We start from the raw sequence: 21,118 nt of genomic DNA, 5'->3' as shown, positions 1-21,118 counted from the left end.
TATATATATATATATATATATATATATATATATATATATATATATATATATATATATATATATATGAAGACTCCACGGGAAGAAACGGCAGGGTCACATTTTTTCATTTTGAGATAAATCATTATTAAACTTTTAAACCTTTATAAGTTTCGAAGTTTTAGGAAAATTTAGAAAAACTTTAAATATGCATCAAATCATTAATTTGATTTGAATTCAAATACAAAATATGCTATTATGGTTAGTAAAGCTAGAAAGTGTAAAAAGTCGAAACTTTTAAAATGTGACCCTGCCGTTTCTTCCCGTGGAGTCTTCATATATATATATATATATATATATATATATATATATATATATATATATATATATATATATATATATATATATATATATATATATATATATATATATATATATATATATATATATATATATATATATATATATATATATATATATATATATATATATATATATATATATATATATGAATCAGTGTTTTTTAAAAGGGCTGATTTGCTCAAAACCCGTTCTTGAGAAAACTAAAAAAAACTCTTTATATCTTTTAATATTAAATATACAGAATTTGTGTAATATATTTTTAAAAAATATATGCAAGAGTAATATCTTAGTACACTTTGATAATTGTTATAACATTTCGTTTGTTAATAATTAATGAAATTTCGAAAAATTGGCCCTTTTAAAAAAAATCGAATATTCCGAAATCGAAACTGTTTATATTTTCCGCTTATTGCGGCTAAAAATACGAATCAGCTGGAGAGTGATTTTTTTAAAAAGGGCATATTTGAAACAAATTTGCCTTTTAAAAAAAATCAAAAACTTTCAGGTGGCTTTATTTCTGTATGAAGATAAAATTTAAACACATTTTTAACATAAACTGTTGAAGCTATCATAGAAGGACACAAAACACACAAAAAAGTGAATTTTAAAAAAAATGTCAAATCAGCCCTTTTAAAAAACACTGATTCAATTATTTCGTCAAGTAAGATTCAATAGGAGGTTGATTTATTGTGAACTTACCAAAAGTTTCAAAACAGTGAAAAACGCGGTTCTTAAAAGCAAAGTTCTCACCAAGATACTTAAATCTAAAAAGAAAATTTCCTAAATTAATTGCCACAATTTGGAGGCCATATTATCGTGAGCAGATTTCCTGCTTTATTAGTTTGGGTACATGTTTACTATTTTTTAGCTTTTATTATTATCTTTTAAATTTTATCATTATATTGTTAGTTATTGTTAAAGCAATTTGATTTTTCTTATTTTTTGATATGCTAATTACTAATTTATTGTTTGTTTTTTTTTCAATTGTCATTTACTTACAACGTGTAGGAAAACACTTGTTGTTTTGTTCCGATTCAGCAAATATAAAAAATATAATTTTAATTTGTCACTTAAAAAGGGCATTAATTGCGTTAGGCCAGAAACGCGCATTTGTAATTCAACTACTTTTCGAGTGTAATTCTAAATGTCAATACAATGTTATTTTCACTTCGTTGCAAATGATTTAGCTCAGGCAGTGTAACCAGCTACCGCCTGATTTGTTTTAACAGACGTCAATTTTTTGTTTCTCATGTTTTCAACGAAAAATCTTTAAAAAAAATTTAATAAAAACAAAGAAACCTTTTTAATTTGTTTTAAGTAATAATCGCATTTACTTAAAAAAGTTTTAATGAACCAGATTTTTTACCCCAAATCTTCGAAAATAAACACAGGATTTAACACGAATTTTGTTAATAAAATGACGAATATTATCACTCGTATACAAATTTGATATACAAATAAAAATAATCCATTTTTTGTTTTTGCTGCTTTCAACTTCTTTTTTTTGTTTCTTTTTATGATACGTGTCAAATAACATTCTTTAAAGCCATGTGATCTTCGAACAAATCGGCCTTCAGAAAAAAAGAGCTTCTGTGTGTGAAAATCAAACCACAACTTAACGTTGAGCATTTTTAACCAACCACAGCAAAACTTATAATCAAAGAAAAACCAAACGAACTTTACATATCCTTATAGTTTCTTTTATGTGAGAACATTATGCGATGAACTCTTATTAGATTGGTCATAAACTGACCAAATAAAAGAAATGGTTTCATCAGAGTTTATACGGTAAAGTTGCGCAAGTTAAAAATGAACGTAACGCAACGCTGTAATGTCTTAACGTCACCGTCGTTAACTGTTGCTGAAGAAACAGCATTTTTACTGATAAACCTATCCACTGCGCTGATAGCAATAGCCGGAAATAGTTTGGTTATATTAGCTGTGGCATTAAATCCGAAACTTCAAACGAGATCCGTATGTTTTTTGGTATTTTTATCAGTAACAGATTTTTTAACTGGTGTATTTGTTCAACCGCTTTCAGTGGCTGTTATAGTTCATAAATGGAATGAGGAAACTAAGTGTTACCTATCATTATCACTGACGTACTCAGCTACGACTATGTGTGGATCATCTGCGAGCATGTTGACGCTAATCAGTTACGATCGATATATGCACTTATCAAAATTAAACAACTATCCAGTTTACATGACTCCATGTAAAATAAAGATTTTAACCATTTTAGTATCGATGTATCCGGCTGTAACTGGAATTTTTATGTTTACAAACTTTAGCTCAGTTTTTTATTATCTAGTGATTATCGAGTCAACAATACTGATGTCTGTAATGATTATTTGTTACTACAAATCATGGAGGATTGTTAAAGAAAAGACTTTAAAAAGGACTTTAAGTAACGAAAACAAAAAGCTTGTTGATCGACACTGGAAAGTCGCAAAGTCAATGGTAATTATTGTAACATGTTATTTTCTTGCTTGGACACCGTTGACAGTATTCACGATTTTCGACGAAATTTGTAAACTCGTTCAATACGATTTTGACGTACACAACCACGATAAGCTATGCGTTCTCTACTTTTGCCTATTGTGCGGATTCGCAAACGCGTCCGTAAACCCATTTATTTACTTCCGAAGAAACCGGGAGTTAAGAAAAGCTATGGCCCACTTACTTCAGAAAATAATTTGCTCAACTAGCCAGTTTGCAGACATAGCATCAGTAATTAATAGTGAAGAAATAAATGCGAACAAAAAGTACAAAGAAATCCTTCTTTCGCAATCGAGCCCTGTTTTGAGTAGAGTAAACACAAACGGCTGTTATGAAGGCGACAGTTCACTAAACGACGGATTTGAAATCTGCGAAAGAGAGAAGCAACTTGTTTCAAAAGAACTAAACGAGAATAACGCCTCATCGAATACTTCCAGTGAAGTATTCGAAAGCAAATGCTCGGTCATTTTAAAAAACTCCGTACAACCGAATATTAACGAAAGCCTCTGCAGCACCCCGGAAGAAATCTCAAAAAAGGAGAATATTGAGTTGAAAGATTAAAAAATTTGCTTAAATTCAACTTCCGAAAATGTTATTAACGCTTTAAAGCCTACAATGAAAACATATAGCAAAAACACTTGCATAATGTCATTTCCCGTTTATAAATGCATGCATGCATGCATGCATACATACATACATACATACATACATACATACATACATAGATACATACATACATACATACATACATACATACATACATACATACATACATACATACATACATACATACATACATACATACATACATACAGATACACATACATGTATATGTATGTATAACCATCACGAGTCATTTCACACGTAACTGGCTACTGTAATTAGAATAATTACATAAAAATGTTACATCTTCGAAAAACTTTTAAAGAGTAGAAAACTTTTTGGATTCTTGCTGATTTCTGGCGCGTTACAATTGATTTGATTTCTGAGCTGTGGTGCGTTACAATTGGTTTGATTTTCTTTAACTGCTTCACAGTTATTGACGTAAGATTGAACGGGTAGAAAATATTTTTTTGAACAAAACGAAGGAGATATCTCTCCATTTGACGATATTACACTATCCTCTTCTTGGAATGGATTCAGCTTTAATCTGTTCATGTTAAAAAGCAAGCTTTGAACTTTTACATCTGTTTTAACCGGAAAAGTTAAGGCTAAAAAACAAGTCGCATGAAAATCATTTAAAATGTTTCTTTATTTTTCCTATTTAAAATATTTTTTTTTATTCCAGCTTTTTTTTTGCTTTATTTTAAGGTGTTCTTTGAATTTCACCTCGCAAAAATAGTTAATAATATCAATAGGAGGTAAGACTGAGATCTTAGGAGTGGCACTGAGATAATTAATTTTTGAATAATTCTCTTAAAAAATCGCTTTTCAGTTTTACTGTTTAAAATATTTAGATTTAACCGGGCTGAATATGAAAATACTATAATAGATCTATAACAAAACCAGCACAAAAAGATGAAAGTTCCGTAAAAATATCAAAACTTAAGCTTCTTATATCACGTTTTTATACAAGGTTACTCGGTCGCGGAGGAAACGTTTTTTTCACTAATATCTAAACATGCCTCATGAGAAAAGATGTAAAAAAACAGAATCAAAATATTTAGTAGTTAGATGATATGATAAATGAATTCACTAACTTTTTTTCTCTCTAGAAATAATACTTTTAGAATGAAAAAAATTATCCAAATATTCGCGGAAAGTCATCCGAATATTCTTTTTAGATATCCCTTAGTGAAATTTTGTTTTCTAAGTGGACAAGTTGTTAATTTCGATAAAACTTAACAGTTAGGAATTTTTTATCTAGCTGGTCTAATTTTATAAGTTGAAGGAGAAAATGGAATTTATAAAACGTTATAGAGGTTTTCAGCTATTTTTATAGTTCGATTTTTTACAACTTAAACGTTTAGTAAAAAAGAAAAATCGATTGATTTTATTTTTTTTTGTAAGGAGCACAATTTTTTTTTCACAAAACATCAATTGTCATTCATATTTATAAAAAAAACAAAGCACATTTTTTTAGAAATGGTTTTCATTCCGTTTATTTTTCCTTTTTTTCTTTTTTTGACAGTTAATCATAAACTTATCTGTCTTTTGAAATAAAATAAGAAACCGACATTTTCTCGTATTAAAAATCTAAGTTTGTATATATTGTTACATGTAATACGGTAATATAAGGATAGTTCATATATTAGTGTTATATACATTCAGTATATTAGATTTCATGGTGGTAATATGCTGCATTCTAAACCTCAGATTGGTCACTTTGACCATCACCTCCCCCTTGCAAATAGTACGCATGTTATCACATTCCTACTGTGCTTTAAAATACAACTATCTTCATCCTCCTAAAGATATTCGAATCCTTTAGAAATTAAATGTTTGATCCTATTGAAGAGATGACATTTTATTTCAGCGTCTGAAGTTTTCACCTGTTTTAGATTCCAGCTTTTTGTATTCTTTCAACTTGGGTTTAACCCTGAAGAACGATATAAAGAGGAGCGAGAAAAAGAAGGAAAAAAAGACGATGAACATGATGACGATTTTGAGAAACAGTAGTTTTAAATTCAGTCTATGATTTTTCTGTTAATCTCAAATTACAAAAAGCATGCAATCATAATTTTAGATTTATTTAGAGCTATTTTATATAAACGAAGCGAAGGTTTTTTGTTGTTTTTTTTATGTAAGTGCGTATTTAAATAGCGAAAACAACAGAAACAAATACGGAAAAGAAAAAAGGAAATAATTTTAAAAAAATTACTTGGCAATTTTTTTGAATGAGGTTACAGCGAATCAAAAGACAAAGTTAAATGTATGCTACACAGAAACCTAGTAGATTTTTGACATAATAGCAAATTATGACAGTGACGCAGCAATCGCCACTGAAACATCAACTAAACTAAGTGCGTTTTCAAGGTTTTCTTAATTGTTTCTCGTGTAAAGCTTTTAATCCTTGTCCGTAACTCACTGGAATTTCGACGACGTGAGGAAAACTAGGAGAACACCTGTTTTCCTTCAACAAACAACAAGTTTTTACATAACAAAATCTACTACTGATGGTTTTGAATTCTTGAGTGAAATCTAATTATTATTTTTCAAGTTATCTGATGAATGGCCAGCTAAAAAGATACCCACCACAAAGTTTGTGTTGCAAATAGTTCATTTGGCGGAGAAATTAACAGACAGTTTTGCAAATTATTTATTTGGCGGAGAGAACAACAGAGACCTGATCACTGGGTATTTGTGACTTCATAAATCAAAAGTAAGGAGCTGAAAATGAAACTTACAAATTCTATTCCATCCATCACTATAGTGTTGCTTGGAAAAAGTCTAACTTTCATCAAACTAACAAATTAATCATTAATCAACACCCAACTAATGATGCTGATTGCCACTCCCGAGGTTTGGAGAGGGTGAGCAATCAAGCTGATTATGAGTAACTAGCTGAGCCTATTTGAATGCTTCAAAACTACGAATCTAAAATAAATTGCAGAATAGCAGGGTACTTTAGCAGTGTTATGACAATGACAAAAACAAGATATAAGTAAAATTCATTTTTTGAACGGAGCTTAGACAGAATACTTCGAATGCTTTTTTTTTTATGAAAAGTACTTATTTAACTTAAATTTGCAAATACAAATAATAATTAAAAAAATAGTAAAGTAGTTGGTGGTGCAAGATTAAGATTTTGGTTTCCTCGGCTACTGGCAATGAAAAAGACGCTGTAAAATTTGTTTTGTTTTTTAGGTGAGTGTAATACAGTTATGGAAGGACCATGAACAAGAGTTCCCATTTCTAGGTGACTTAAATGGCAATTTTAATGTTTGTATTCCTCTAAAAGGGTTTTGTCGTGAAACCGGATATAGTTACAGAATGAAAAAACTGTTGAAAGCCCAATAAATCGGTATCATACAATTTTTTTCCTATTTATTTTAGCTTTACTAGCCTGTGTGAGCACATGGTGCTCACACAGGCTAGTAAAATATTAACAACAAAAATAGTGAGCACACATTCTTTTCGCTGTCAAACAAACGAGCATAAAAGATAAAAAAAATTAACCAACCTCGATAAAATGTTGTCTCCCTATCAGGATGGCATATGCTATAATGCGCTTCACCGACGCGAGGAAAACTAGTGCAGCTTTCGTAAGGAAGTGAGAGTTAATGAATATGGATAAAAATCTTGAAATACACATTCTCAAAAGATATGAATAAAAGACAAGACTAAAACGAGTAAAATAATTAACAGTACCAAAGTGCCCTCTCTATCTTTATTCTTCGTGAAGCTTTCTTTTTTTGCTTTATTTTAAGGTGTTCTTTGAATTTCACCTCGCAAAAATAGTTAATGACATCAATAGGAGATAAGATTGAGATCTTAGGAGTTGCACTGAGATAATTTTCTAAAAGAGATGAGCATTTAAAAAAAAAAAAATTATAACACTATCTAAAAATAACAAATACTTATATCTACTAGGGTGGTCCTTAGCATTAATTTTTGTTTATCTTAAGTTTATAGGTCCTAGCTCATCAAGTTGTTCTGTTTGATACTTTAAGAGATTACATAATTCAACAAGTTTCTAAAATCACCACAACTTTTCTTCCTATTACAATATAGCATAAGCAAGAAATATGAAGCAGATTTGGAAATATAGAAAAACAATAAAGCCAATTAATTCACTATGTAGTATCACGTAATACCGAAACATTTATCCAGTTGTAATTAACTCCCATACTTGAGGAGATGATCAGCAACAACAAGAAGGAGAAACTCAAAATGCTCTTCATCATACAGCAATAAGTTTATTTAATTCCTGGACTAACACTAACCCACGCTCTTCTGTGTCATTTACCACTTGCAGATTGATAAATTTATGAAGAACGCAACGTAATCCTCTCTATTTATCCGTGTCTTTGGATCGGGTGTCAGAAAGTTCACATAAATATTTAACTTCTCGACAAGTATTGTATTTAGCGATATTAAATTCTCCAGGGTATATTGACATGATTACTTGTTCTTATATTAGTGTGGTTGAGATTTTGTGTTGATTGCAGCCTATTATCGTGCAAAGCCTCTACCATTTTACGTTATCATCACAACATCAGGATCGAAAAAAGCAATACCCATCAACTCTTCAAATATCGAGATCTTTCTATAGTTTTTTAAAGGTTATCTTAGAGATGCTTAAATTGTGGTGCCGGTACCTACAGAGCTCTTACAGAAGACAGAGATGGCAGTGATGCTTTAAACAGAGACTTTAGGTATACAACTGATTGTTTGACTTCGAGAGGTCATTTTATACTGGAATGCAATTTATTACTATTTTAAACATCACGTTTTACCACTCATGGTATTCATACTGCACAAGCTAATTCAACTTTAAAAAATTTATACAACTGATTTAGATAATTGCAAATTAAACTTTAGCTATATGACTAACAAACATAACATACATACATAACAGACGTCTGAGGGAACCTCTAAACTTCGAAATTACCTAAACCTTCAACATGCACTGTTGTCGAAAATAGGGATATTGACCTTCGAGCTGACCCAAGAATGAGACCCATATGGGATGATAGTGGACCACTCCCAGAGTCCAGAAATTCAAACTTTGAAATCAGGTTACAATATCCGCCAGAGAAAATTGAATTTTCATATTTTGGGTGAAAATTGACTAGCGCCCAAAGCTAAAACCCACACAAGTCTAAAACCAATAAAGCTGGAGAGCTGAAATTTGGTACAAAGTTAGCAGTGGTATAATTCTGTACTCACACAAAAAATCAATAAATTTCCTTGAGTGTTTCAAATTTTATCAAGTTTTGAATTTTAAGAAAATCTTTATAACAAAATTTCTCACAAAAAAGCTTACACAAAAGGTGTCATATGAAGTGATATTCAATTAAAAACCTATCAGTTTAGATATACTAGATTTTAAAATCCACTTTATTGTAAACTTTGATGTACATAGATATTTTAAAGGTTTATCAATTATCCATAAAATTTATATATTAGCATATGTGTGTAAACAATGCAAGGCAAATATTTTTGATATCACATGTTTTCATCAGTGCAAGAAAACTATCTCATTTTTTCGGGAAAACTCATTATTTTAGCTCAAGCTACAAGTGAAAAAGCATTAAAACTTTGAAGGTAAGCTAAAATTCTTTGTTAGTAAAAATAAAATTAAGTTAAAGCTTATGTGGGTTTTAGCTTTGGGCGCTAGTCAATTTTTACCCAAAATATGAAAATTCAATTTTCTCTGGCGGATATTGTAACCTGATTTCAAAGTTTGAATTTCTGGACTCTGGGAGTGGTCCACTATCATCCCATATGGGTCTCATTCTCGGGTCAGCTCGAAGGTCAATATCCCTATTTTCGACAACAGTGCATGAGTGTTTTTTCATATAACGAAACATTAGAAAAGATCAGGAGCTTTTATAAATTTCTTTTCTATGGACCACCCCAATAAGCATATAATATATTTGTAAACAAATGATGTAAAGTAGGTGCCACAAGTCGAAAATACGAAATACAAACTATTACCAATACAACTTCTTTTTTTTTTTCATCCCAGTAAAGAAATGTGTATCAAATAATTTATCCAATAAGAAATGTGTATCAAATAATTTATCTAATGAGAAATAGGAGCCAAAACACCGAATTTATCAATTGCGTAATATCGATGAAATGATTTCAAACCTTTATTTTTTCTTAATATTTGGTGCTCATCCAGCAATAATAAAAATTGAAAACTCACCATTCGAGAGACTCTTCCTTTTTGTTTTCTATGTAATAAAATATAAGTGATGTAAACAAAAACAATTAAAATTTGCATTATTTAGTACTTGAAAAAAAAAAAAAAAAATCATTAAATGTCGAAATAAAGCGCGTTTGCCACAAGCAGCTTTGCAGTGAACATTTTCGATAGAACCCTAAAATGGAAATTATGTTCAATTCATTTTAAAGGTAAAAACTTGGTGAAATTGTCAGGAATTATTCGAAAATTTTAAAATAAGATCGTTACTGTAGCAATATTTGTTTTCTTAAAAGAAGTTTGATTGGCACTCAAGTTTCTATAATTCAATTTTTTAAGATATTTTTCATTGAAAAACCAATTTATGTAGTGACTTCCGCAACTCTGGTTATTGGTATTGTTGCTTTTTTAACGTTCAACTGTTTGAAAATGAAGTGGCATTCATTTGAAGGCATCAACCTGCAACTTTTCAAGACATAAATCGAAACACTTGACAACAATGGTGGTGGTGTTACAATAGCAACGGACCAGTCAATCAAGTTGATATAATATACTGCTGCAGAATCAGGCTCGGTAGTCGAGTTTTCAAACACATGGATGCTATTTGTAACTGAGTGAGCTCGAGCACCAATCATATTACACAGGAAAACTGACGAATGGCAAGAAGTTCATTAGAAAGAAAAATATTCATCCTGCAAGAAAAATATTTCTGGATCAGTGACATATTTTGCAATACAACTAATATAGTTTAACAATTTTCAAGTCTTCCTTTCATAGCTTGCAGCACTGTCTTAACCTTCCAACTTTATCTTAAATAAATTTTAAATCACTCTATTCCCAAAATATTTCCCAAAACACAGTTAGAATTTCCTACAAATTTAATTTATTGATGTTTGATAGGAATGTTATTTGTTTTATTAATTTCTAGCATGACATGACCAATGAATTTACTATCGGGAAAGAAACTGTTCTTCTTGCAATGTTTCTACAGGCGAAAGTAATTTGAACCAATTATGCAGCATGTTTATAAAATTCTTTTTCTTTGAGTCTCTCTGCCCCCACGAAGCTGTGGGAGCAAGTACTTTCTGATGTCCAAAGGCTTAAATCTTTTAATACAGCATTTGCTACTAGACACACGTCTGGATTACTAATTATATACCTCTACTGCTTTAGACAACTCTGGTGACAGGAAAAAAAAAAGTGCATCTAATGTTTCGGCTCACACTTTTCTTCTATCCCTTGACATTTGTATATGCCAACCAAAGGAAAAAAGAGGTGTTAAATCGTTTGAGTAAGGCGGCCAATTGACTGGTTCATTTCTTGAGATAACACGCTAACCAAATTTTGACTTCAATATTTCGATTTTTTAACCAACTGTATTGCGAGTGGCTCTATTGCAAGTTTAAAACACATTAAAACATCCCAACAAGTCCTAATAGCGATTTCCATGTAACTATTAGGTGGCGACCATCATCACAAACGAAAAACTACGACTCATTGAAGCACATGTGAATTTGTAGCTGTCTAATAGCGCATAGTTTGCTTGTCGACTACAAGCCAGAAACGAGTTTCATCGCTTTAGATAATTTTTCAATAAAATTCAAGATCGACTTCAACCATTTCCATAGACGAGTTTGAGAAAGTTTGACGCTTCAAATAATCAAGTCACTTTAGTTCTTGAGCTAATTTAATCTTATGTATGGGTGTAGGCCGAGAAAATTTGAGTTTGAGCAATTTTTAATTAATACTGAATGGCGTGGAATCAATTGATTTCAGTCAACAGATGCACTTACGACTCCAGCACTCCTTTCATTTCTCCCTCTTTCTGTAACATTAGGCACCGAAAATGTAGACCCAATTTTTTACAGGGATTGTAAAATGAGTGGGACGATTATAACGACCAAAAATCGGCGTTTGGTCTTTTAAAGTTACCACCGACTTCGAAATTAGATAATAAATTTTAATAGTTTGTAAACTTAGCTTTGTTTGTGTGATGAACCATAACTCAATTGTAGATATTGACAAGCAAAATGCCAACCAAAGTTCACAAAAAAAAAAAATCAGCATTACGGATTCAACTTGAGAAAAAAAGTTGATTTTCTAAGCGGAAAATCCTTTCTTAGAATAGAGAGAGGAGAGAGAGAGAGATTAGAATCTTAATGATTGTAAAGTTAATGTCTCAAAGAAATTTACAATGCCATCATTTTATTCAAGTCTCAATTTATACTAAAAATCAATCATTATTATTGGTAATATATCAAGATATTTTAAGTTGTAATTTATATAAAATAATTGACCGAAAAGCAAAGAATTATACCAACTTTTACTTGATGGAAAGCAGATTTCAATCTTGTATCCCTAACAAAATAAATTATTTATCGTGATGCTAATTTATTGATCAAATTGACGATAACTCATTGATCATAACGATGTTACTTTTTATTGATAATAATAATGTAAATTTTATAACATTCAAAAATTTCTTTAGACAAATTTAGAAACTCTTTGTATACCTTGACTTTATTTTCTTTTCGTTTGTTGAATTATTTGCACGGTTTTTGAAATTATCTCTCCACTCATTTAACCAACAAAAACACATTTCATACGCCCTTCTGCGCTGATCAGCCTCATTTACGACCTAATTTTGCAATTTAAAGCCTCGAGTTTGTGCATGGAAAATACTGTTTAACAATTTTTTATAAACTAATTACGAGTTATTTAGAAATGATGTTTTAACCAAGTCTGTAAATAAACATTCGAAAAGTGACAATATATATTACCTGCAGATAAGTCTAATAAAATTTACAATATAAGTAATATAACACTTAAACTATATAGTTAAAAGTCATATATGGTTAAAAGTCATACTATATATATACAATTATACTATACATAGTATAAAGTTTATACTATATATAGTATAAAATTTATACTATATATAATATAAAATTTATACTATATATAGTAAAAAATAGGGTTGGGAATACCGGGATCCCGGATACCGGAATCCCGGTATATGGAACAATTTATAGTTGCCAAAATCAATGATATATATTAACTAGATGTCTAACTTCCGAAAAAAAGTGAAGCAAATTTTTTTTGCCACCAGCATATGATTGGATAATAACTTGTTTTGCCACCAGCATCTGATTGGTTAACAGATATTACGGAAAAACGAATAGCAAAAATAAAACAAAACATCGCTAGAAATTTTTCTTCTTTGCTGAGGCTACAGGCTTTACAACCTTCAAAAATTTGCTTCACATTTTCTTACGGAATTTATGTGAAGTTAGACATCTAGTTAATATATATCATTAGCCAAAATACCGGTATTAAAAAAGTCGAATACCGCTATTTCGGTAATCGAAATAATTTCACCATTCGAAAGCTCAAAAAGTTTAAAATTTTAATTGATCTTATAAATAGAAACAAAATTCGTCGTACAAAATTAAATGTGGGTATATACACTGTCCTCCAAAACATTAGCAACCAAATAAAAAAATGCTTTTTTTCTACTTTGAATACTAATTACAGCAATTTTATTTTTTTAATAACGCTTTGAATACAAAAAATGCTTAATATTACATATAAGAAAAAAGATTTGTACATAATAAGACCACTTGAAAATGAATAAACTTGTTTTTTTGTTTTTATTGGTATTTTAACGCAAAAACGTGGTCCTCCAAAACATTAGCAACTTTTTATAACTACTCACAAAAACTCACGGAAAATCAGCAGCACAAGTGTGAAAATAATGCCCAAGGGAACTGTTGTGTTGTAATTATTAGTACTTAACCAATGAGAATCAACTAATTGTTAATTTTTGTCCAGAGATGAATACGGAGTGTTGCAATTATTACAATATTAATTTTAGATCGCGTATGTATGCTGTTTTGGATTATAATGGCAGGAAACAAGTATAATTTAGCTTTTCGAGAACGTATCGTAAAAGATTACAAGAAAGGAGTCAAACAAAAGGAAATCGCAACGAAATACTCAATTAACAAGTCAATTGTATGTCGAATAATTAAACGATTTAATAAAGGTAGTCCTTTAGAAACAGAACATAAGGGCGGAAGACCACTCAAAACATGTCGTTTCACCGATCGAAAAATTATTCGTCATGTTAAAAAAAATCCTTTTGACAGCGCTAATGATACTATTAAAAAACTGAAACTTTCCGTGTCTCAAAATACAGTTTGTAGACGGTTACAACTTTCAGGACTTTTGAGCTTTAGAGCAGCAAAAAAACCTTTCATTTCTCAGAAGAATAGAAAAGCTAGAATTGAGTTTGCAAATTCTCATAGAGACTGGACTATAAATGATTGGAATAGAGTACTCTGGAGCGATGAATCAAAGTACAATTTGAAAGGTCCTGATGGAAATTTAAAGGTACGTAGACCTAAAGGTAAACGCTTAGACCCTAAATACACAAGAGGAACAATCAAGCACGGTGGTGGAAAAAGTGCAATGGTTTGGGGTTGTTTTTCTGGTTTTAGTGGAGTTGGACCTATTTACCGAATAAATGGCATTATGGATCAGTATGTTTATCGTGATATTCTCAAGGAAAAAGTGGTTCCTCATACTGATAATAATATGCCTCTTTTATGGACATTTCAACAAGACAACGACCCCAAACACACCTCTAAACTCGTTAAAGAATGGTTTGAAACAAATCAAATTAAAGTAATGAAATGGCCAGCTCAATCACCTGATCTCAACCCGATTGAAAATTTATGGTACCAAGTTGAACTCTCCCTAAAACACAAAGGACCCTTCAAAAACGCCGATGAGCTATATAATGCTATTGAAACCACGTGGAATGAGATTACACAAGAAAAAATTAATAAACTCGTAGAGTCTATGCCGAGAAGATGTTCCTTGATCCTAAAAAGTAAAGGATATGCCATTAACTATTGATATTAACATTTTTTAGGGTAGTTTTAAAAAAGTTGCTAATGTTTTGGAGGACCACGTTTTTGCGTTAAAATACCAATACAAACAAAAATTCACGTTTATTTTTTTTCAAGTTGTCTTGTTATGTTAAAATCTTTTTTCTTATATGTAACATTAACCATTTTTTTCATTTAAAGCGTAATTAAAAAAACAAAATTGCTGTAATAAGTAATCAAAGTAGAAAATGTTTTTATTTTATTTGGTTGCTAATGTTTTGGAGGACAGTGTATATACCAATATCATATATGGTATTGGTTATTTTTAGTTAAATTAAAATATTATATAAAATTCCAAACGGTAAGTTAAATTATACATTATAAATTATACATTTTATTACCTTTTAGAAAATTTGTATTTTTATACCGATATGAATATTCAAGATTTTGAGGAGCATTCCAAAGCAAATGATAAAAATTCACCATGGTTTCATTTTGTAAGAAAAAAAGCAGGACAGTGTGCTAAATGCAAACTGTGTAAGAAAATAATAAAAACACATGGAGGTTCTACAAGCGTTACATAAATATTAATGTCCACTCTGACAAAGAATTTTGGAATCTAGGATTAATTCGTGCTTTTGGAACAATTCCAGCAGAAAAATGTGTTGAGCTTGTCAACGATAGGTTAAGTGATTTTAAGCTTTCGATCAAGAATATTGTAGGTATTACCACTGATGGCGCTGCAGTTATGACAAAGGTAGGCAGGTTAATCGAAGCACATCAGCAGCTATGTTTAGCGCATGGAATTCAGTTGGCTGTTATCGGCGTACTCTATAAAAAACCTAATAATGAGGATAGTCTGTATAATGAAGAAGATGCCAACATAACATCAGTTCCTACACCCAGATTTGAAAAAGAGCAGAATTCCACAGATGATGACGAATTAATTGATGAAGATTATGAAAATGAAAATGGTTTACTCATAATCTTCACTGAAAACGATGATGATAATTCTTCTTTTCTGGTACATCAGCAAACGTTTCTATTAATTCAAAAAGCTCAAAAAGTGGTCAAAATATTTTGCTCTTTGCCTACAAAAAATGACAAAGTCCTACAAAAATATGTAAAAGAAGAGTTCGGAAAAGAATTGTTTATGGTTTTAGACTCAAAAACACAATGGAATAGTTTGGTGTCTATGATAGAACGTTTTGTCAAATTAAAAAATTGCATCAAAAAGAGTCTAATAGATTTAAAATCACCTATTTTTTTTTTTTTCAGATGCAGAGTTTGAAATGTTGTCAAATATCCTTTCAGTTTTACTTTCTATTAAGCTTACAGTTGAAGCAATCTGCCGACAAGATGCAACTTTATTATCTGCAGATGCTGCTATTCAATTTATGATGAAATCAATAACTGGCCATCCATGTTCATTAAGTTATGAACTGAAAGCAGCTTTAAAAGTACGTATTCTTGAAAGATGAACAGAAATTTCAAGTGTTTTGCAATATTTACACGATGCAGACTCCAATGAAAATCCGAGCGATGATGAAACCGATAGAGACTATGAATTATTTCCGATCATTACCAAAGTTGCAATCGCAAAAGTTATCGTTTCACAGATACAACGTCTGGGTGTGGCCAACTTGCATTATGAAGCTGCACCTTTAGCAACAACATCTACTTCAGCCAACAATATAATAGACACAAATATAATATTCAATGTCGATGATAATGAAGTTGATCAAAGAAATGAAATTTCTCTGACTTTAAAAGAAAAGTTGGAGATAGCAATATCAAAAAAAATTTGCACCAGATTACCTGAGAGTGGAATCGACCGAAATAAAAAAGATCTCACATGCTCAATAAAAAAAGAAATGTCATTTTTTGAGACAAATGGCATAAGGGGAAAATACTTAACTTTAATATATAATTATTTGCTAAGTATTCAACCAACCAGTGTAGAATCAGAGAGAGAGCTTTTTCGGTAGCTGGCTTAATCTGCACCAGAATTTGGTCAAGGATAGAAGATAATTTGCTTAACAATCTACGTTTTCTGTGATCTTATATCAACAACCAACTGCAGAAAAAGTAAAACCTTAAATATTTATGTTTTCTTCCTTTTCTTATGATTAATATATAACTAATATTTTACTGAATTTTGTTTTTGGTTTTTTTATTCTTTATATAAGTTAATATAGCTTTTTTTAAAAGCCAAACCATTTTTTAATTATATTATTCATTCATTTGTATTATTAAAGGAAATCTAATAATAACGGTTTAATACCGGAATCCCGGGATTATAAATTTTCAATACCGAAACACCGGTATTTGATTTTTGGTCCGGTATTCCAAACCCTAGTATAAAATTTATACCATAAGTACTATAAAAATTATACTATATATAGTATTAAAAATTACCCTATATATAATTGTACTATAGATACTATAAAATTTACACAATAAGTACTATAAAAGTTATGCATAATTAGTAATACAAACCTACAGAAACATCAAAAGCTGTTAAAAGCTCTTTAGCAAAAAAATGGTAACGATCTGTAACTCCTAAGTTTTGGAAATTCTTCATCATTTTGTGCCTTTATAAAAAATAGCAAATTTTATTTCAAGTTAAATTAGAAAGGTTTTAAAAATTTGCTGAATTCTCCTGCTTTTAAAGATAATTTGACTACCGAGTGATGGAGGAACCCAAAATGCATTGCACAATTAACTCGGCAACCAATATATCAGTGATCTCATTTAGAAGAATAAGAAGCTGAATGCAATTCTGCCCAAAAAGAAGCCATTCAGAAGTTGCAAATGGCATGTCTTTGGATGGGAGCAACTCACTATTAACTATCTTGCTAACTAAATGTATTAGCTTGCTATCAAATGGATCAACTGATTGAAGATGTATAATTGCCTAAAAAATGTTAATGGTCAGACAATTCAACATCAAAGCGATATAGTAAAAATAAAGTCATAATGATCCATGTATAATTATCTGACCATATTATAAATTTCTTTATGCAGCATTATAATATCAAAATACTTTAACTTGTTTTAACTTTAAGGGAAAGAAAAAATTTTAGAAAGTTAATCAAGAACCTTTTTAAAAAATCTGAAATCACGCACATGTGATATGGTTTAATATTTTGAAAAGAAAGGTTGTGATTGATTTACAATAATCTGCCAAAAGGTGTGCCAAAATCAACTGAAGAGTCTGATGATTATCATTATATAGGAATCAGTCAAACAAAACAGATAAAAAAATTTAACCCTTTGCCCTCCGCTGTCGCCGTATTTGCGACATTAAAATGCTAAGATTAAATCCACTGTCGCGAGCACGGCGACACGGTTGTTTAAAAACAGTAAATCAGCAACAAACAGACATCAGAATACAATTTCATGGTCAGTAATTTTATGGAATATATCAATTCAAAATTTGCAGAATATTTTGTACCTGGACAAGATATATGTTTCAACGAATTGGTAATAAAATTCTAAGGTAAAATTAGTTTTATAACCTACAAACCGAATAACCCTACAAAATGGGGCATACGCATATAGGTTTTGGCTGACTCAGAAACTAGTTATGTGTATAATATTCTCCTACATTATTGTAGTATTACCTCCAATAATCTTTTAAAACCTTAATTGCCTGTCAGTACTAGAAGTTCATTGCATCTGCATAACAATTTAATGTCGAACGTACCAGATGCACAAGGTTATCATATCCCTGCTAGCACACAACGTTGAAAAAACGTTGAAATAACGTTGATCGACGTTGATCAACGTTGTTACAACGTTGTTTCAACGTTGTTTCAACGTTATGTGCTTGCTGGGATGTATACAGATAGATATTACACTAGTATTGTACTGGCCGAAAAAATACAATGAATTAAATGGGATCTAACAGGTACAATAAAAATCAATAGCAAGGGCATACTTGATCCAATAAAGAAACCTAAATTCAGTGAAAATAAATAAATCGCTTACAAAAAGGGAAGAACAATGATATTGTCCTGGAAAGATAAAAGGGTGGTTGTGCTGTTAAACACCAGTGATAGCGCTGGGTTCATTACAAAAACAAGATTTGTAAGAGTAGGTGATCCACAAAATGTGGAAAAGCCAAAAACTGTTAACTACACAGCTTCAATGGGTGGTGTTGATCGTGCAGATCAATACTCATCATCATTCTGTTTCCTAAGAAAATCTCATAAGTGCTGAAGGAAAATGTTCTTTTGGGGAATGGAGGTCTGCCATAAATGCATGGACTTTGTACGTGTTTAAAAAAAAAAATAAACAAAAAACAACTGTCCCATTTGAAGTTCATCAAGAGATTAGTTGATCAACTTGTAGGTGAGTTCTGCAAAGATCAAGACCTTCCACTTCAACACATGAAACAAGAATGGACCAAAAGACTGCACATATTGCAAAAAGGCAAGAAAGAGATTGTCTCGTGTGTTCCAATAGACAGGAAAAATGCCAAAGAAATGAAACTTCGGAATACTGTGATACTTTCCCCGGTAAACTGCGAATGTATATGTGAAATTGTTTCGAAAGATATCACACTTTAAGAAATTTTAGGTCCTAAAATTTGTTTTTCTTTTATAAGTTAGAATCTTTCTTTACAAAATATAAAAATAGCTAAGAAATGTTTGAAATGTTTTGTTTTATTGCAAGGACTCCACTTTTCTTCTACATCACAGATATGTACTTGTAACTAATATAGTGATGGAGTTAATGGTGTACTCTATGAGTTACTAAGCTGGAGTGCAAAGGGTTAATGAGCATCAGATGCTTTGTCAACAGCATAAAAAATGCATACCAAGTTATATGCAAGAAACAACATTGATGTACAGCATAGACTCATTAAAATAGCCATTTTGCCAGATATCCAAACCACTACTTGCCTTCATGATTCATATCTATCACTTTTGCAGGCAAAACATTCAGAAACATTATTACAAAATATTTTATCTTGTAATAATATTTTTGGATGTTTTGCCTGCAACAGTGTATGAAAACAGTTTCATTGTAAAAACCGAGCAAGTTTTAATCAATCAAAACAATCAAAAAGCTTAAAGAAATCAATTTAAATTTTACAAGTCTGACAAGTGGTATCAAAAACAAGCAACACAATAAAACTGTTTTTTTTTTATTATCTAAAATAATCAAATTACATTTATGAAACCCAAAAATTTTCTTTAATTATACTTTTTCAGGTTTCAAGGTAATTAGTTTTAAGATTTGGTCAGGTACTTTTGTATGGACCATTATTCCTGGAAAAACAAACTATTTTTTTCTTTTATTTCTAGTTTAGGTTAAAAACTTTACATTACTTTAGTAAGAACAACTACATAACTTTTGGTAAGTATGGCCATGACAAGCTTTAAATGTGGCATTTATTTAGAATGTAAATCTATATCCACATCTAACAAAAGATAAAACGAAAAAAAAAGTTACCTTTAATAAATCTGACTTGACTTCAAATGCATTTAGTTTTGTAATTTGTTCTAAGAGAAGCCTTACAAAATCTGCTACAGTCTGAACCTTTGGAAAAGTCTTAAAATAGAAAGCAGAAAAGATAATCTGAAGCTTAATTAAGCTGAAAAAACTTTTCATATAAATAATAAATACACTTTCAAAAAATCAAAACACTAATGAAACTAACCTTTTTTTCATAATCTGGAAAACAAATGTTGAACCACAAATGATCACTAAACTGCATCACAAACGAAGGGACAGAATGAACTTTAGCAGGAACAAAAGAATACAGTGTTTTCTTTTGTACTTCTTTTGATTTAATTCTTCAAAAGAGAAAAAATTAAAACTAAAAAATGTTTCAAAGATTCGAAAAAAAAAAAAATTCTTTCATAATATTGACCCTAATATCAAGTCTCTTTTAAGGATGGCAATAACTAAGACATGTAAATTCTCATAACTGGGATCAACAAGTCAGTATTATACAGCACTTGACAAACAAAATAGTTTCTCAAAAAATTTGGCAAAATATTTATACATAGTTTAACAGCATGGATATCAAGATTTTTTACTAACTTGACATTTTAATTTGACACAAAAAAAAATTAAAATTTTTTTTTTTTGTTTAATTTAACAACAGATTTGAGGATTTTTATCAACATTATTTATGATTCATTGATGACATCATAACATTCATGATATTATAACATACCTCTTTTTTTTTAGCATTGGTTTTGATACTTTTGTTATAAGCTCAACTTTCTTTAAATCTGAAGAAGTTGCAGGAGTAAAATCTGGAAAGCTATTTCTATTACTCTCAGCATGAGTCTCAGAAAGCTCAATGTTCTGGACACTTTCTTCTTTTACGTAAGAAATATTCAATGTAACTTCTGCCGTGTTCAAACTTTTTGGCTCCTACAAAAAGTAGTTAAAATCAATGTGTATGTGGTTATTTAATGAATATTTTTAAAATATACAATATTCTAAATGACATGTATCAGTATCTTTAATTGAATTACATAAATAAGGGCATAAAGCAAAAAAATGAAGTGCTTAAAACAAGTATTGAAACATATTTTTAGGAAATTTTCAT

The 21,118-nt window shown here is 30.4% G+C and overlaps 2 protein-coding genes across 8 annotated transcripts in view; one reads left to right on the top strand and one right to left on the bottom strand.

Annotated features, from left to right (window-relative positions):
• Positions 1-1,743: 1,743 nt before the first annotated feature.
• The window catches only part of LOC145194028 (uncharacterized), a 37,659-nt gene continuing 18,284 nt past the window's right edge, over positions 1,744-21,118 (bottom strand). For 4 of the 7 annotated variants that reach the window (XM_090068063.1, XM_090068064.1, XM_090068066.1 and 1 more), the window contains 11 exons: positions 20,738-20,940; positions 20,216-20,351; positions 20,008-20,106; positions 17,232-17,461; positions 17,048-17,138; positions 12,166-12,290; positions 11,974-12,010; positions 9,656-9,683; positions 7,150-7,297; positions 6,962-7,038; positions 1,744-4,049 (listed from right to left, as the gene is read on the bottom strand). In XM_090068063.1, the coding sequence (XP_089924189.1) occupies positions 3,742-4,049; positions 6,962-7,038; positions 7,150-7,297; positions 9,656-9,683; positions 11,974-12,010; positions 12,166-12,290; positions 17,048-17,138; positions 17,232-17,461; positions 20,008-20,106; positions 20,216-20,351; positions 20,738-20,940 (1,482 nt within the window). In that variant the 3' untranslated portion in view covers positions 1,744-3,741. Of the gene's footprint in view, positions 4,050-6,961; positions 7,039-7,149; positions 7,298-9,529; positions 9,684-11,969; positions 12,011-12,165; positions 12,291-17,043; positions 17,139-17,231; positions 17,462-20,007; positions 20,107-20,215; positions 20,352-20,737; positions 20,941-21,118 lie in introns of those variants that run through there. The other 3 variants (XR_016445400.1, XM_090068065.1, XR_016445401.1) reach the window with 3 other exon arrangements.
• LOC145194029 (adenosine receptor A1-like) lies at positions 2,149-4,821 on the top strand. Its single transcript, XM_080071606.2, has one exon. The coding sequence runs from the start codon at positions 2,149-2,151 to the stop codon at positions 3,397-3,399; it is 1,251 nt and encodes a 416-aa protein (XP_079927732.2). The 3' UTR covers positions 3,400-4,821.

This window comes from Hydra viridissima, unplaced genomic scaffold (genome assembly GCF_058129835.1).
Source record: "Hydra viridissima isolate aposymbiotic clone 2 unplaced genomic scaffold, HvirCarnegie_v1 scaffold_12, whole genome shotgun sequence".
Lineage (NCBI taxonomy): Eukaryota > Metazoa > Cnidaria > Hydrozoa > Anthoathecata > Hydridae > Hydra > Hydra viridissima.
Note: the sequence above shows the minus strand (reverse complement) of the source record. Positions and strands in the feature narration are given on the sequence as shown.